The following is an 18669-nucleotide window of genomic DNA, read 5'->3' as shown; positions in this document are numbered from 1 at the left end:
CAAAAATTTTGTTGACATTCTTGGTCTATATAGAACTGATCTTGGCTCAGTGGCTCGGCTGGGCACTCCACAATGAAGCTAAAGACCAGAAAACAGAAGGGGGACGTTCACTTGGGTACCTAAAAATGAAAGCAACTCTGAAAGGACGACAACTAGTCTCATAATTTAGTATTCATACAAGTATCTATGTGCCATGTCTTATCTTGTTTCTTGGTCATCTATTTCTTCTTTTTTATGATTTCCTAAATGTTTAGTTTTGAACGATTAACGTAGTCTCGAGGACAAAGGGTCAGAACATCAACTGCTAGCATAACCTTGGTTGTAGATTCCTAGTAATATGATGAGATAAATGGCTAAAAGTAACTGGATAAGTACCTAAAAACATGGGTAACTTTATTTGCTACATATTTCAGACGGTATGGATTTTAGGATATTGCTGCTTAAGCTCTTCAGCATAAACTGGCTCTTCCATCCCTTAAAATACTTGGGGTAAATTACATTCTCTGAGTTACATTTAATACACAAACACTTTATTTTTTGCAATACTCTTTGAGGTTGCAGGTGTAATTAAATCTATACTCTCTATTCAGAGGTAAAAATTTACACAAACACTTTAAAAAATTTTACACTAACACCCTTCAAACGCTCTACCTATCATATGGAAAAAAGCGGAAATTATTTGTATATTTGGACTGACTTCAAAGGTTGTTCATGTAACTCAAATACCTGAGTTTTGTGTTTTTATTATAGGGATAGTTGCACAATCCTCCTATGAGGATTGATATAATTATTTATAAATTCTCTGTAATTTGAAAAAGCACATTTAGTATCTTTGATTTTTGTTTCGTCTAACAAATAAATTACTCCGTTATTCATCAAATTTGATATTATTAATCAAAAAGTTATGAAAATTTATATTTACCTCCTAATTAATTTAATATTGACTTATTGTATATTAAATAAATTTTATTTTAATAAAACTACACTTATAGGAGTGAAGATATACTTCCTCTGCATTAATTTGGAAAAATGTATAAAGATAGTTTAGTCCAAAAAGATTTGTTATTAATAAATCAATCTTAGGTATATATAAATTCTTATTTAATTTTTTATTATTATTAACAAATTCAATGAATTTTGTCTGACAAAAATTTATTCGTTATATAAATATAATACCAAAAATGCTAGATGTAATTTTTAAATCACAATAATTATATATGTAACTACACGAAGAGAGATGAATGTATTTATTCCTTTATTATACTGCGAGTAGTTATTTGGGTTTTCTTTCTTCCCCAAGCACTGTATAGAAGGAAAATTTGAATAATGTTGGTTTCTATCGATGGAAACCAAAGGAGTCGTGTGTATGTGAAAAAATTATTTCCCTAGGAGGAAGCATGCAGCACTAATCTCTCTCTCTCTCTCTCTCTTGGCCAAAACGAATACTAAACGCGCCCCACTCTTTTTGAACATGACATGAATAATGTGTAGTCTCATCTTGTTTTTGTTCAAGTCATCATGTGCCAATTTTGAGTAGTTAAGCCACAACTAGAACTGTGTGATCTAAGGCGCTATACGAAAATGATATGCAAAAATCAAAGGAATATATATGCTTAGCTGATCCAACCTCATATTACTTTACAGAGGAATCCTTTAAGTTCAAATCTAAAGAAGCAGAAGCTAGACATGCTGTGCATTGCAAAGCAACAACCGCTTACTCAGCTCCTAAACATTACAAACAGAGAAAATAAGACAGAAAAATTCTACAAAAGTAAGCAACACAATCAGTTCACTGCAATTTATTCATTTCTTTTTTAATGAATTCACATAGTACAGTATACACTGCCTTTGATGGAGGAACATATGACACAGGATCAACCTCACAACTCCATCAGAAGCAAAAGAGCATAAAAGCACCGGCAACAGGCAGGTAGTAAACCAACTTGCCTGCTCTTGTCACATAAAATTGTGGGGGTACTTAGAGGAGCAATCCTGAAACTTTGTATTCTGCTCTGCCAGGAAAAATTGGCCTAAGATTCAATTCCACCATGAAAAAGAAGCCATCTAAATCATCAATGATCTCGCTTAAGAAAACTCTCCCTGCATCAATGGATCTGAATGCATAGACTTGTCGGACCTAGTACCTAATTGGCCCATCCAAGCTCCCGGATGCAAACTGAAAGTACAACTCATTTATAACAAGACTTGTTTGAAGGTTGTAAGTAGGCAAAAAAGTAAAGTTACTACAAAGAAGTACTAAACGCAACATTCAGCAAATATGGAGCGTTAAAGTAATATCAGAAAAGCAATTCCAAAGGGCTTGCTGAAACTAATGATTATTGCAGCAAACCAACATCAAAACATCCACCCACAAGCTTGTTTTAGTTGAACGGCACTAAGAACAGAAAGCTTAAGCATACTAAACCCGTACATAAGGAAAAATATCCGTGCTCTTGGCCATAGAACTGCGATATTATGTTAATGGTCTTGGTTTAAAAGATGTAGTATCATCAACAATGACAACTTTCTAGTCATTCTTTTCTTATCCGAAGTGAAATTTATAAACTACCAAACTAACACCCCCCACCCCACCCCACCCCACCCCACCAACCCAAAAAAAAAGGTAAAGAAAATTAAAAGAAGCTGAAGAAACCTTTATTTGGACCATACTGAGCAAGGCAGACCTATGAATGATAACTCATTTCTACTAAACGCAATGCCTGTGGCTGTGGGTAAAGACATGAAATATAGTACACACACACAAAAGAATATATATATTTTAGAAGAAAAGGAAAAATCATGAAGGACTCAACTGATGTTTGGGCTATCCCTCAGGTTTGGGTAATTGCATTAAATACCATCAACACTTGATGCGTTCTAAAAAGTACATCTAGCTAGTCATTAAGGTTTCATTAGAAAATCATGACTTCAGCAAATCATTCGACGAAGCACAGTCTCGCCCTTGCATTGACTGTTCCTATTTGAAAATTTTTTCAAACCAAATTACCCTAGGAACAATACATAAGCTTTCCCTAAAGTTTGGTCTACAGACTAGTAGTAGCACAAAGATTTCTGAAACATCCAACTACCAGAAAATTGTCGCTATCTCACAAATATTCCAATCATTTATTTTCACATCAGCATTACTATTTTGTAACAAACAGATTTAGTGCAATTTTTTCTTGTCAAAAAATTAACAAAAAGAGCCCTTAAAGTTTTTTTTATTTACATAAATCCCTCTCGAATTACATCTTATACATTCTTTGAGATATAATATTTTTAAAAGTTATGATACAATTACACTTCACAAATATTAGTAAATACGTTCTGAGTTAGTTAAACAAATTTTGTATTTAGAGAATTATTTAGATAATATCTCTTATTTAATTTTTTTTATCAGCATATCTTGAATTTTCAAAATTAATGAACCTTGAAGTGATCTTGCCACCATCATCCTAACGACAATCAAGTTTGTGACTTGGACCATCACCATTAGAAGTTAACTTAATTTTGTATGTCTTATATAAATATGAGTGCCTGCAAGTAAGAATGACAAGAGACACTAGTCCAAGTCTATATCTATATCTAAGTAGAATGTTATGAACCTGATTTGGATACATCTACTTGATTTATGATAAAAAATATTTTTAAAGGTTTAGGGTATTTTATTAATTTTTTGGGATAAGCACAGGAATCTCACAGGAAAATGAAAAATATCTAGGGAACTATCTATAATATGACAAACTCTAGGGGGAAGTCACTATAATTTGGGCAAACATCAAGAGAGATTTGTGTAACTTTGATTGAAGGACTTGGATCTAATTTTTAGAAACCTGAGGAGATTACCTAATATTTAAACCAACCTTAGGGAAGGTATCCCCAAAAGGAAAAGGCCGAAATATAAACATTGAAGTTTACCTGTTGAACGATCGGATTTGTTGATGAAGAAAACTCATGAGTCATTCCTTGCCAAACAACTCTTCCTTCATACAAAAATAACAGCCTGTAGCAACAGTAAGGAGAAACAAGAGTAAAAAGACTAAACTTTCTGAAACAGGGAACTGACATATCCTAAGTAACAAATCACTACCTATCAACAGCTCTTCTGATTGTGCTATGTTGATGAGTGACAACTACATAGGACGCAATCTTCCCAGGCTTCCCAAGTGCATCCTCACCTTTCATATGAACAGAGCGAATGAGATCTTCAACAACAGTGGAAGCAATTGGATCTAGACCAGCTGTTGGCTCATCATACAGGAGCACCTGCTCAGTAAATTCATATAACTATCAACAGAGAAATAAAGACCAGCATATACACGTGGAGACAATAATTATAACTATCAGATAAAATCTAAAGCATAACCCTGAGTGAAGACAATAATTATAATCCTCTCCAGAGGAGTAAATTCACATCATGGACATAAAGTATCCATTTTAAGCTATGTGCAACATTATGAGTAACACATGAGCCAAGATTTTTCTTGAATGATCTCCCAACTCAATAGTCCCAACACACTATTCAAACACTTAGAGATTGGTTCATGATGTTTGGTTACAGAGCAACCCTACATGATTATTATGTTGTTGATCCATAGAGACAGCCATGACAATTGCAAACATTATCAGCACTCTGGAGATGTGTGTGCTGACTAAAGGGTCTTTAATACCTCAACTTGTCTAGAATGCTCCAAGATGTCTATATTGGACAACAATAAGGCTGTTGACCTATACCATGAAACCTGGGCATTTACGAAAAACCTTGAAAGTGGGATATAGATCATGCGAACTAGAATATTGGGCAACAGAAATACGGAACACACTTTTTGGTTGACTTGTCTAAGATATTTTCCCGTCTTACCTCCCAACGACAAACAACTATCATATTGTCAATCAATAATCTTGGGTACCTCAGAATAAAGTTTGTTAATTAATCATGGAGTTCATTGCCTTTTGGTGTCTTTTGAAATGGTATATAGTGAGGAGCAGATAATAATAGACAAAAAGTTGGAAATTTTCTAGGTCCTGAAACCAAGCTACATACTATCTATAGAATAGTATAGTAATATCCATTTTCCAAACCCAAAATGACAGCCTGCCGAAAGTTATTGGGCCCACCATCTGAAACAATAACTTCTTTGACCAAATATGCAGAAGGTTGAAGAACATGAGCCAAGAGAGGTGGTCCAAAGCTCCTTAACCAAGCTTTATCATTGACAATTCAAGGAATCCACTGAGCTCTTTAACGAGGAAAACTCAAGTGGCAAAGTTAGCTTCATGAAGCTGGAGCCTGCAGTACGAAGTTTTAGTGAGGAGGAATGCACTGATGAATGTTGCGGCAAGAGACTAGCTAGAGTGTGGGTCAGATGGCGACTGGTGGCAAACATGCAAGTTGCTATGAAGTAGGGCAACTGAGTAAGTACTAAACAGAGAAAGCAACTGTGTCAAGTACACAGACTATTAGGGTGGTACTAGCACCACTTTGCTGACAGTAGGAGGGGTCTTGATGGCCTAGAGTCTGTTAATTGTGCTGTTTTGCATTGCTTTTGCCTAGGGTGAAGGTTTGGAATTAAAGCTAAGCACAGTGAAGAATGAATAACTAAAGAACATAACAGGATTTTGTGATAAGTCGTGCCAACTTCTGTATACACAATTGTCATTTCTAGAGAGGATGCCGCTTTTTCATATATTAGTTCAGTTGTCACAGCTTAACAGTCATGCTTGATCACAAGTATGTTACTTAGACATAGCAAGTTAAAAGTATGTGTCCCAAGCTACACATTTACAACCTCATAACATTATAAAAACTGATAGAGATAGGGTGGAATCGAAATTCAAGATAATAAACAGCAACAGAACTATTACAGAGAAAGAAAAAAACAGTTCCCCCCCCCCCCAAGAAAAAGAGAAGATGAAAATGAGGGGAAGTTGAAAGCAAGATTTCCATACCTCAGGCTCTATCGCATCCTTAGTTGTATCAAAAATTATGGAACGGGCCAGAGCAACTCTCTTTTTCATCCCACCAGACAATTCAGAAGGTAATCGGTCCTCAACTCCCTGTAGAACCATTCATTTAAAGCTTGCCTTCCCTAAGAAAAATGAATATGCCATTTCACTGTATGGTATATCAAACTATCAGACTCCGAGCAATTGTTCTTGCCATTTTCTACTTAATAGGTGTCTTGAAACTTATTTATACGCTACAGCACCTAGGAATCCTCAATAAAAGAATACTCGTTGGATGTTTTTATAAGTTACCTACACATGTATTTGGCCCCCAAGAAAGGATAACCCCCTTATACTAGACATACTTGAAAATTAAGTCCAAAATCTTAATGTTTTTAATCCCAGATAAACATAAAGATCAAGTACCTGAGATAACAGTTTCTAGTTGTTAATGAGTTGGTTAAGCCATATGGATTAGTTTCAATATTTAAATGTTTGCTAGCAAATAGGTCCAAATGACTTCAATCACTTTCTAACAAATAACATCATTTGCACATATGTTCCTGGAGCAGCCAATATACAGAAGAGTTTTAGTAAGTTGGATGAAGCCAGCCCTAGTAAAATGGTCATTGAGCACACCTTCAATCCAACCGCAGCTAGAGTCTCTGTTACAAGCTCTGCAATTTGATCCTCAGGCATAGTGGAATTTTCGTATCTGTAACAGAAAAGTTAGAGAATAGTATCAAGAATTACATAAACACAAATTCTTTTGTTGACAGCAAAACAATAAAGCTTATGAACATTTTCAAAGAAGCCTTAGCATCTTACAGCAAAAAACCAACATTTTCACGAACAGTCAGAGAATCAAAAAGTGCTGCACTCTGGAACACCTGTGACACAGGAAAGAGATTCAGGAACTGCCTGGAATAACTGCACCATTAGAGATACTACAAAAATACACTCACCAGGCCAATTCTAAGACCAGATATTTCCTCATCACTTATTAAACCATGTCGTCTTCTACCTCGAATGAAAACCTCACCCTAATCATTAAGCATAATGAATAAAGACCAGAAGAAGGAAGTTTAAAACACATTCTTGAAAATTTAACCTCAGTTAAAAAAAGACATAACACCAGATCAAATAACATGCAAGAAGAATTACCTTGTCTGGAGCAAGAAGCCCAGCCATAATCTTCAAGATGGTTGACTTGCCTGTTCCAGATGGCCCAATAATTCCAACAGCCTCGCCATGCCTAATCTAGAATACGAATAATATGGTTTTCAGTTTGACTTCAATGAAGAAGATTGTTTGAATTGGGCTGGAGAAAGAAGACAAATGTGACGTCAATAGAGTAAAACAAAGAAAATAAAAATCTAATACCAGTTGAGACAGTATGATTGCGAGTCATATGCAATATAGTAAGGACAACCAGATGATTAAATCATCCAGTCTTTCAATGACTTCTGATTTGTCAATCCCCTCTAAGAATCTATATATTAGTTGCAACAAAAAGAAACAAAAGACAAGATTGCCAACCTATGCTTCTGAACACAATTTTTGGCCGCAATCCAAGTATCAGCAAGTCATGTTTTCATCCAAACAAAATGTAATCCATATGTCTAAGGATGGGTAATGTGGGACCAGAAATGACCCAATTACAAACTAATGGCCTGCGAGTCAATTTGACTTGCACTAGATAAATAAATAGACTTTTATACCGTTTATCTCATGCTGAAACATCCATTAGACATGATTAGAACACACCCAATTTGTTGAAATGCTCCAGAAAAAATATATTGTTTCCTATGAATCTGGGTATCTTTTGGTTGAATCACTATCTTCAAGTGCATATGTGCGAACGACACATTCCCTTACAAGATATTCTAGGTTATTATTTTGAACAAACCTCAATTCAATTGTAACGAACAAGAAAGAAGTGGGTTATCTATCTGTAATTAAACTGTTCAAATAGGTTGTAAGCATAACTAAAGAAAGTCACCTTGAAGCTCACACCTCTTAAGATGTGCTTTTCCCCGAAGGATTTGTAGACATCTCTACATTCAATGAGCACATCTGATTCATCCCCTAGCTCCTTCTTGACACTCAAGTTTTCTAGCTTCTGTGCACCCTGGAGAAAATGCACAAACAAATGTATTTCCTCATGAAAACAGTATTAAATCTGATAGAAGCAGTGCAGGGTAAACTAAACCAATTCAATTTGTCACCATGTTCCAGAAGTGAAGCCAGATTTAACAGTTTGCCATTCATGCTGAAGTTCAGTTGTAAAAAGCAAAATAATATGGAACATAAGTCGCAAAGTTTGACACAGAAACTGAAGAATCAATAACTTAAAACAAAGTGGTATACCAGTCAAGCTCAGGATAAACCTGAGAGCTGCAACATTGATCACTTTCTAGAAGCCTACTTGAAATATTAGGTTTAACAGAATGTCCACCGAAATTCAAACAGAAGGAGAAAAACACAAATTCCAGAATGAATATGGTAACTGGAGACAATTTTGAAGCGTGGGTGGGTTACCCCAAGGCGTCGTACTAAAACAAACTTATAGACTTCAATTGGCAGTTAAGCAAATTACAATTCTAATGAATTTGAATCCCGCAATCATGTCTTATTCAGGTCCCCTATTGTGATGCCCTTGCAAAATGTGCTGATTGTAAATCCTATTCTCTCCAAACCGTCCAAGAAAGTTCAAATTAAGAAGAATATATACGAAACTAGACAAGGAATAACACAAATTCGAATAAATCCCCCAAATTCCGAAACCTTAAGAGCTGAATAAGCTTAAAAAGAAAAGGTAAATAAAAGAAAATGATGGAAGATGCTTTCTCCATGGTTCACTCGTACAATAGATTTGGCGGGCGTCAAGTCCTGAGGCGGTGCGACACAAGCACAAGCTACCCTTCTATTTCTTCTTGCTTGTTCATCATCGACAGAAGAAATCGGAAATGCCTGAAAAGATCGCAAGGAACTACAGCCGGTGCTTCTACTCCAACTGTTCCTGTCGTCGTTGCGTGCGTTGAGAGGAGAGTATGACATAGAAACCAAAGCTGAAACCATTCCTTCTATTTTTTTAACGCCAACAAAATCCCACAGCCGCAGAGCGGAAGATTTGTTCCAAAGAGGAAGATTATGAGGGCGACCTAGATCCAAATAACCTTAAAACCGAATCAAATTTCAGTTTTGGCAACGAAACTTGAAAGATGACTGGATTTGTTGTGGGGGACGGTTTTCGCGGTTGGGCAAAGGCCGACGGCACTCGAGAAAATGAGGATGGCGGCTGGCGGCCATTGGCCAATGTAGCAATCACCGTCAGCCTTTCCAGTTTGGCTAATGATAAACGGGTATATTTCACTTTACCCCCTTTACTCTTAACATTATCTCACTTTGCCCCTCATCTACACTCAATTGCATCACTTAATTTTATCACATCACCAATGTTTTTTTTGGATAATTCATACACCATGAAAATTGTCAATAATTTTAAACAAATCCCTTCTATTTTTTTAAAGAATTATACATGAACATCTATATCATTACCCAAACTATTTCCGTTATTTACTATCAAATGTAGCTCCTATAATTATGCAAAAAGAACATGAATTGATTTGTTATTATAATATGCAAAACACATGAATAATTTGTGTAAATTAATTATAGATAAAGGACTGTAAATATAATTATCCATATCAATTATTTTTTCCACCATCAGAATCCTCTCACGTATGTGTGAGAGTTACGATGATCGAATGCCAAGAGATCCAACTCCAACTTCGAAAATGAATTTCACAATCTTGCACGAGCTTGTAATCCTATCCAATAATAAAATCTTGCACCCCATAGAATATATACAATTACAGGTACCATAAATCAAGGTGTTACATGCTCATATGTGCATATTCTTGTCTGAACATTTTCTTCGGGCAAAATCAGGATACACTTTAGGTGTAGGTGGCATCGCCGTTTCAGTATCTTTGGCCATAACTTACCATGAGATGAACTAGCACTCCAATGATTCTGGAAATTACACAGCCCTTCAGTGACACCAATAGACTTCATCTGAGAGATGGAGCTCCATGAGGGAAAAGGTCTATAAGGTGACCAACAAATAATTCTCATCAAAATGAAAAGCACTGAAAGGAACAATGAAATAAAGGAATGAGACATTGTCTGCTAGCATATATCTCTGCCTCTCATCCCTGACAATATTTCATCACTTGTATGCATAACTGTAATGTAAGTTCAACGAGTGGAATCAATTTCTCCTGACTTCACATGGCGAATCCTTCAGCAGCTCATCAGTTCGCCGAGAAGTTTGAAAGGGACCAACAAGAAGGAACATTTGGTTGCTGCTTTCGTTCAAAACAGAGAGCATGTATGTTTGCTTGCAACTACCTTTCACTACGACATGGTCCATTTGAAAGGACCGAGATCAACTTCTCCCTCAACATTACATTATATTCATACAACTTTTGAAGGTTTCGCTGAAAATCAACCATGCTAATCTCACCAGTGTCTCCAAATTCTGCAAAATTAGAGAGAAATTTCAAAGGTGATAACAGGTGGTCTCCAACACATATTGAAGTCATTACTAAAGCTGATATTAGAGCTCTCCATCTTTTGCAACTAAAAGCTGATCTGCTCAATCATATTCCATGTACATATCTAGGCATCCTTCACCCTCAAACTTGTATTGAAGTCACAACTTCCCTTGTGCCCTTCGACATAACAAGACATTGTCAAGGCAGCAAAATTACGATGGAAGAGAAACTCGTGTTAGAGCTAGTTAACAATCTTGTAATTTTTTTGTAATAAATTATCCTTTTTCTTTCATTGCTTGTATCCTTCATGTAAGGGGCTTAATATTTACAGCTATGATAGAATATGACAGAACTACCTTTTCTTAACAATTCCTTTTAACAATAGTTCACATTTTTATTTATACTCCATGCATTTCAAATGACAGATTCTGAAATTAATGCAAATAGCAAATTATTGAGTTTGTTCAAAATAATTTCCTTCTTTTATATCAATATGAATATATAGAATGCCAGTAAATAGATCAAAAAAGTAAAACAATTTGGGTTTCATATTCTATAAACACATATATATAATACAGTAAAAATCATAGAATTTTAATGAAGTGTCCCAATCCTCATGTTGAGTGGTCAAAACAATTAAAATATGGGCTTTACAAAGTGACTTGAAATGCTAAAGGATAAAGATAATCATTAGCCACAATTTTGAAATGGATATATACTTGAATTGTTTCCTAATTCTTAAAACATATAAATTTCTAAGAGCTTCCAAATAAAAAATGCCTGAAAATGTAATTAAGGATCAAAGTGCTATCATGAATTTCAGTTGAGGGGATAAGGAGATTTTAAGTTACTTTCAGAGTCAGCGCTAGTGCTAAAACGGTTAATTTCGGAGGTGAAGCGCTTTTCTCCCTAGTCTTAAAAATGACTAATATTGAATTAGAAGAGAGTATAACTAAATTTCTATTTATTATATTATATCATAAGCAACTAAATCTAAAAACCAAAGCGAACAGCTAAAACCATTACACTATTTTATGATTTAGAGCAAAACTAATTATTATGCTATTATTTTTATTTATTATGTGATTAATACATAGTATATCAAAAAGGAAGTTCCTCAATCTTTTACTCACAGCACTAAGATTAAAGATGAGAGATACCGATACGAAAGTGATCTGCACAATTCCACATATTCACATACACCACATGCTGAACAATAACTCCTTCCACAACCTAAACAGACAAGAAATAATAGAGATAGAAATTCAATATTTTCAAATTTGAGCACTCACCACATGATGGAAGAGGAGGGAGATTTGCAATATCAGCTGGAAGAAACCCTCTGTTTTGGCATAGACCTCCCACATTGGAAGAAAGACTAATTTCATGTCTTTGTTTTTCTGCATTTCCATGGAGCGGATCTTCCTGAACTTAGAGAAACAAAAGTATAAGAATGTCTTATAGCTTCATATTGCAGATGCAACTTTTAGTGAAAAAGATGGTTAATGAATAAAGATAACCTAGCAAAATACAAGAAAAGTCATAAATACAAAAATTCTCCCAGCTAAACTAAGTCATGAATAAGCAACATTCAACACAAACCCTGACAGATGTGGATAGCATTGTCATGACTGCATGAGAAGATATTAAATACATATGCTGATTTAGCATGTAGATCATATTCCAGCATAAATGAGCAACCAGAAACAAGATAATACAAGAACGGGTAGAGGTCCAATTCCATATCATATTCTGTAGCAAAATTCATCATGGAAACATATGCTGAGATAATGAGATGGCAAGGAATTGAGATCAATAAACTAATGGTAATTATTATGAGAAAAAAGCATGTTTTTCATGAGCCTAGGACGTTTTCCGTAGGGAAGGTAGCCGCATAAAAGCACGCACCTTACTAGAAGCTAGTCCCTGGACCGCTTGATTACAACCATGATCTGGCACAACTATCTGCAGAGATACATACATAAGATTATGGATAAACTTATGAAAAACAAGATAAAAATATTAAATTTCAATTTATCAGGGTGCTGCGGCAATTGTCCACCTTCTCATTAGGCAAGTTGACCTTTTCACTAAAAGTGAGAGAATCCATTCTCTTCCGCAGCCTACGTCTATGTGATGACCCAGTTTGGGGCAATGATTTCTTCATAACACCAGTACAACATGCCTCACTTGGCTCAGTCTTGGGATCCTCCAATGAACAAGATCCCCAAGTGTACCTTACGTATTTTCTCAACTACATAAAAAGATAACAAAAGTCTAAATTAATCTATGAACAATTAACTTGGAACTTAAGAAAATGTAGTGAATAGCTAATAAAGTCAAACCAACCTAAAACATAAGCAAGCCAAATTTAATTTCTGAGTAGAGAAAGAAACTCACTTTATCCCACCTTTCTAGGGCTTTTCGACGATTCCTGATCGTCCTCATTATACTATCCTCTTTCCGAAGCCTCTTGATTCTATACTCACACTACAAATGAGAAGCATTAAGAATACTAGGAACGGAATCAAAAGTTAAACATTCATCTACTTATAATCAATGGAACAATACTTAAACTTTCGAAGATGGATCTCTATTCCAGGGTACTTTTGGACTTGTGAATTTATTTGTTTCTTAGATAACTTTCACAGTTTAACAGAGTTAACCAGTATATGTCCTGGATTCAAAAGTCTGCATCCCGAATGTCAGTTCTTCAGTAGAAACTTTTACGGTAGGGCGGTTGATTACAATTACAGATTTTCAGTCAAAACCCACAAACCAGATATACTTCCTTCAACTGATACAACTGACATATGAAAATCAAGTAGATGATGTTGATCCTGAGACCTAACAAGCTTGTTTACTGTCGGACAAGTACTTCCATGATCTTTGAAAATGTCTGACTCTAGTCCAAGATTTTGATCGACTTACCATGCCGAGTTTATTCTAATGGAAAATTGGCTAATATGCAGAGTATCACTATTGCAATAACAGAAGCTATGGCAAAACCACTTTCTGATTTACCACCCTGGCCCATTGATCCAACCACTAGTCAATATGATACATGACAAACATACAGAGAGTTGCAATCAAGAAGCTGAGAGCTATAGGAATCAAGCTGTAGCCATGGGAAGAAAAAAGAATATCCTGAAAAGAGTTACAAGTTGATGATTATTATAGAGAGACCCCTGGTATCTTAGTTCTAATAAATTGTTGGTACTTCTTCTCAATTAAATCATACTTTTTTTTATAGTTTTCTCCTTGAATCATCACATTGACTTGAAGTTAGGATTTCTGAGTTTGGTAGATATCAATCAAGGAGGTTGGATCATGATATTACTTCATTCTGGCTTGTAGTGATATCAAAATATTTAATAGCAGCTTATCTGTATTCATAAAGAAAATGCTGGAGAGATATCAATGGGATAAATCTGGACCAAACCATCAGTGACAAAGATAAGACACAAAATAGAATATCATCAAGTTATCAAGAATGCAAAACAAACAAAGAAATAGAATAGGAAACCGTAAGGGTAGATTGAAAACCTACTTGCACCAAGAAGTAGAAGAAAATACCAATACTTATGCAATAAAGGCCACCCAGGTCAGCAAGGAAACTCACTGCATTTTAAGCAAAAGAAAGTAATCAGTATTGAGAGAATACTTTGTTTCAACTGGGTTTGGGAACTTATGGTTATTGTTCCATTAAGGCTGTGATCAGAAATATTAAATTTGGTAAAGCTTTCTAATTGAAAGAAATCTCCTATGGATAATACTGGATAACATATTGAAGAAACTGATATATCTCTCTTTTTACCCCTCTGATTTCCCACCAGTAGGCAGTAATCGCATTGGGACTACAGCTCAAATGTTAGAAAAATGGGTTCAACAGGAGTAAAGACTTTGGACAACTACTACTGAATGCTGGATATAGCAAACATGGAATAGAATAATTGAAACAACTCAAATAATACTGCCAAGCAGAGGAACAAAAAGCACGCATTAGAAATCAGAAACATGGAAAAATAACAACAAAAAAGATAAATTGGCTTTTTCAGGAGAGTAAATGTAGGACCAAGCTCCTAGAACTGTGCTAAAAACTATAGATGTGGCAATAGTGAACCAAAATCTACCATACAGTAATCTAATAAGCACCATGTATTGATTGTGGCACCACAAGAGCATTTGTTGCAATACATGCCAAATAATAAATATCAATAAATGCACCAGAGCTTGTTTGACAAATTAGTTGTAGGTTATACTTCGAAGAAAGATTGACTTTGGTAACTTTCTAAAATGATCAAAAACCACTAAACCCACATGCTAAAACTATCAAGAACCCCTAAACCTGTAACTTAGTCTTTCAACAACACAACCCTAAAAATGCCAGAGGCCCAGATCTATAGTTATTTACCCCAAATAGAATGAAATCAATATAACAGGTATTACAACGGGTGGTATAACACGAAAGAATGCAAGGTAAAGAAGGGAGCTCCCAATGCAAGGAAGAACATATACTGCAGACGTCAAAGAATTTTGAGTGAAGAAACACTACAAGAATTAAAACAATACAGCAGGAGAGATGCAAAATAAAACTAGATGCTTCTAACACAAGAACAAAAATACTGAAGATATCAGAGAAAATTAAATAAAAAGAGATGTAACATATGAATATCAGGAGATGATCTCACCTGGTCCCAAAATATTTTGATTATCAATCTCTACAATGTATGAAGAGAGGAAGTTGACACACAATGTAGTGTTTATCATTCCATCCCTGGAGTTCTCAAGTGATGCTCGAAGCTGACTGACCTCACCAAAATATGAACCAGGAAGAAACTCATGAAACAGCGGTTGTATGAGCTTTAGATCGTGCATATTACGGTACAATCTAGGGAATAAATTGAACTTCAGTATATTTGGCACAACCCCTCTAAATGTAATTGGTTTGTCATCAACATCACTGGCATTCTTCAGAGTCCCACTTACAAAACTCAGATGCTTCCTCTTGCCATGGCTTTTTGCAGTAAGATTGAACTGAAAGCCAGCAGCAATTGCTGGATTATTTGGAATGTCAACAAACTGCCATGAGACGTAGGCAAAGTCTCTAATAAGCTGGCAGTTATTGCACTGAAGAGTTATGGTTGGTCCTGCTGTGGTGTTTAGACAAGAATAATTGGCAAATGTTGAAAGCGGAACAACTCTGCGATCATTAAACGCTGGATCCCCTTTGACAAGTGTGCCAAGACCGCGCAACTGCGAACAGCTCATACTGGATATGGTAGTAATATTGAACTCAAAGTCATTCAAGAAGGAAGCCAAATCAGGTGCATTCGTGGCTCTAACATTATGCACCTCCACACTTCTCTTGGAAATAATTTGATAGAGCAACCTGCAGGCTACAGCAGTGAGCCGTCATACAAAATAATAACATATTTGTAGTACGCAAAAGAAACAGCACAGTAGAAGAATCTAATTGTTTAATTAATTAGCATTGCCCCAATTCCAAACGGAAAGGAAAGAAGAAAGAAACGTAATGCAGTCGTACTCACGCGGCAAACAACCCAATAAAGAGTATCCAACTGGCAATGGAGAAAGTTCCACCAAGCTCCGTTTTGCGCTTGACGACCGGATGCTGGTCCTCCAGCCAGTGGCGGGTGGCGAAAGAGACGTCGAGACGGCTAATCCACCAGCGCATCTTGAACCAGGGAGAGCGGCCATCGGAGCCAAGGGGGAAGAAGCGGAGGAGGAGGCAGAAACCAAGCCAGCAAAGGAGCATCACTAGTGTCGCCTCCAGAAACACCGCCTGCGACTGGGTGAACTTCTTGATGGAGTCGAAGGAAAATATAGTCTCCGGAAAGGCCAGCGTAGAATCATAATCCACGCCGCTGCTCAGCTGGACAGCGGGGCCACGCGCCGCGAAGAGGGCACAGCTGCTGCTGCTGAAATTGTAAACGTATCCAGGGTTGCAGGCACAGAGAGTGCCGTTGTAGAGGAAGGCGTGCGACGGGCATCGCACTGCAGCTTGCATACCCCCACCACCACCACTACCAATATTAACTCTTAACAGGAAATGACAGAGTAAACGAGTGGTAGATGGAACGAAATTTGGGGATTTTGGAAATGAAAGAAAGAGACGGAGAGAGAGAGGGGGGGTAGCAATTGCGTGCGTATGAGACGCAGACGGGGAGAGAAAAACTTCGAGGAGAAGTTTCGAATTTCCGATGAGTCAAATCTGAGTCTCCAACAACGTGAGCTATATTCTCTATCTCTAATCCGACAGGCAACAGCTATACTTGGGCCCCTTATCTCCACCCTCAACCATATTACTTAGCATTTTCTCCTTTCTGGGTAATAAATATTAGATCCTCACATTTTAATATATATGTTCACGTACTTTATGGATAATTACACTAATCTCTCCCACGTTATTTTATAATTACTCATAAATTTTTTATAATTTAAAAAATTATATTTAGAAATTTTAATATTTTTATTTTTTTTAATAAATAAATTTATCTTTTAATTAAAATTAATGATACTAGAAAAAAAAATAAATGAAAATCCGCATTTAGTTATGGTTGACTTATTGCAGTCAATTATTTTTTGTGGCCGAACTACATTTATATATTTTCACACGTTAATGAATATAAAGAGGTACATCTTCAGCATTATAAAATTAGTTCAATTATAAAATATTTATTTGACCTGCAATAAGCAATTTGAAATAAATATAATTTTCACTCAATTTTTTTGTTGAAACTAATAAATTTGGTGAATTTTGACTAACAAAAGAATTTATTTATTAGATAAAAATACACATTATAGTATTAACTGTAATTTCCCAAACCACAAGAGGTTTTCTTCAACTTTGTTAAGCAAACTACACTTACCTGACAATATAGTACTTAAGCTTGAAGATTCAATATAGTACACGTGGTGCATTTAGTTTTGTAAATAAATTCATGCATGACCAAAAATGAAAACTCCCAAGTAATAAGACTAAAAATGCCGATGGCCCCAAAGTTATAGGATTAAATTGACAATTTAATTGGGTCATGTATAAATCACGTACAATTTATAAAGTTACAAGATTAAATTGCGAAAATCAATTTGTGCAGAACAAAAAATACTTACATAACTAAAATTATATTTTTCCCACATAATTATATAGCACTAAAGTAAAATAGAATACACTTTATCAGAAAAGGAGAAGAATCTTTCTATTCCCTAAAATGCGCTTTTAGTGTGAGAATTATATTCCTTTTCTTTTCAAATAAAAACAGCAATTTTGAAGGAAAAATTATTTTGAGATAAGTGAATAATGGCATGGTGAATTACCAGATTTGCCCTTACTCTCCCACATACGTAGTCAGTTGGCTGATGAAGGGGGGAGGAAAGCCATTTCCATATTCCATCAGCTGAGTTTGGAGATTGAGCTCACAAATATTCAATTGATTAAGGGTAATTGTGTAATTAATTTGAAAATTAAAGGGCATTATTGACCATTACACACAATGGTCATGGTTGGATTTGCGAGGCCAACGATTTTCTTTATCCCGCCCAATCAAAAATAGTAAACAAGTTTTGAAAATATTGAGTACGTTTTGTATGTATGAACGATTGATGAATATGAAATAAATATAGAATATATAAATGACATAATTTATTTATTAATTATTGCAAGATGTTTATTTTGTGGTATTAGAGTGTGGATATAATGAAAATATTTAATAATAAATTATTATTATATTTTTTAATAGAATTTTATGCCACAAATTTTAGAGGATGAAGAGCAAATGAGTATCTACCCATAAGAAAATATTGAATAAAATAAAATAAAATAAATTCGAGATCACAGGTTTCAATTTTATTGGATGTGTGGGTGTTTGTTTTGCTTTTATATAATTTATTATGCTATTTTATTTTATAATTTTTTATTAATATATTGATCGAATGGATGTATTGCTCAGTTACTCAATTTACTGAAATATTGATACAATCACGTAATTACCACTTCTTTCTCAAAAAAAAAAAAAAAAAAAAAAAGATATCATCCAAATCTGGATGTCTTTTAAAAATATTATCAAATGAAATAATGCAGATAGGCAAATAAATAGAAATCACCTACTAATCAGGCCTATTAATTCAATTAGCAAAA

General features: G+C 35.3%; 2 protein-coding genes across 2 annotated transcripts; both read right to left on the bottom strand.

Annotated features, from left to right (window-relative positions):
* Nucleotides 1619–9314, bottom strand: LOC105166851 (protein TRIGALACTOSYLDIACYLGLYCEROL 3, chloroplastic). Its single transcript, XM_011086344.2, has 10 exons — nucleotides 8815–9314; nucleotides 7949–8077; nucleotides 7111–7206; nucleotides 6912–6989; nucleotides 6775–6836; nucleotides 6586–6661; nucleotides 5950–6057; nucleotides 4091–4266; nucleotides 3919–4003; nucleotides 1619–2176 (listed from the first exon to the last, which is right to left on the bottom strand). The coding sequence occupies exons 1-10, from the start codon at nucleotides 9025–9027 to the stop codon at nucleotides 2138–2140; spliced, it is 1062 nt and encodes a 353-aa protein (XP_011084646.1). The 5' UTR covers nucleotides 9028–9314; the 3' UTR covers nucleotides 1619–2137.
* On the bottom strand, nucleotides 9739–16859 carry LOC105166850. Its single transcript, XM_011086342.2, has 8 exons — nucleotides 16061–16859; nucleotides 15200–15900; nucleotides 14059–14129; nucleotides 12909–12998; nucleotides 12571–12762; nucleotides 12417–12473; nucleotides 11801–11933; nucleotides 9739–10492 (listed from the first exon to the last, which is right to left on the bottom strand). Exons 1-8 carry the CDS (start codon nucleotides 16537–16539, stop codon nucleotides 10359–10361), a joined length of 1857 nt encoding a protein of 618 aa, XP_011084644.1. The 5' UTR covers nucleotides 16540–16859; the 3' UTR covers nucleotides 9739–10358.

This window comes from Sesamum indicum, linkage group LG7 (assembly GCF_000512975.1).
Source record: "Sesamum indicum cultivar Zhongzhi No. 13 linkage group LG7, S_indicum_v1.0, whole genome shotgun sequence".
NCBI lineage: Eukaryota > Viridiplantae > Streptophyta > Magnoliopsida > Lamiales > Pedaliaceae > Sesamum > Sesamum indicum.
Note: the sequence above shows the minus strand (reverse complement) of the source record. Positions and strands in the feature narration are given on the sequence as shown.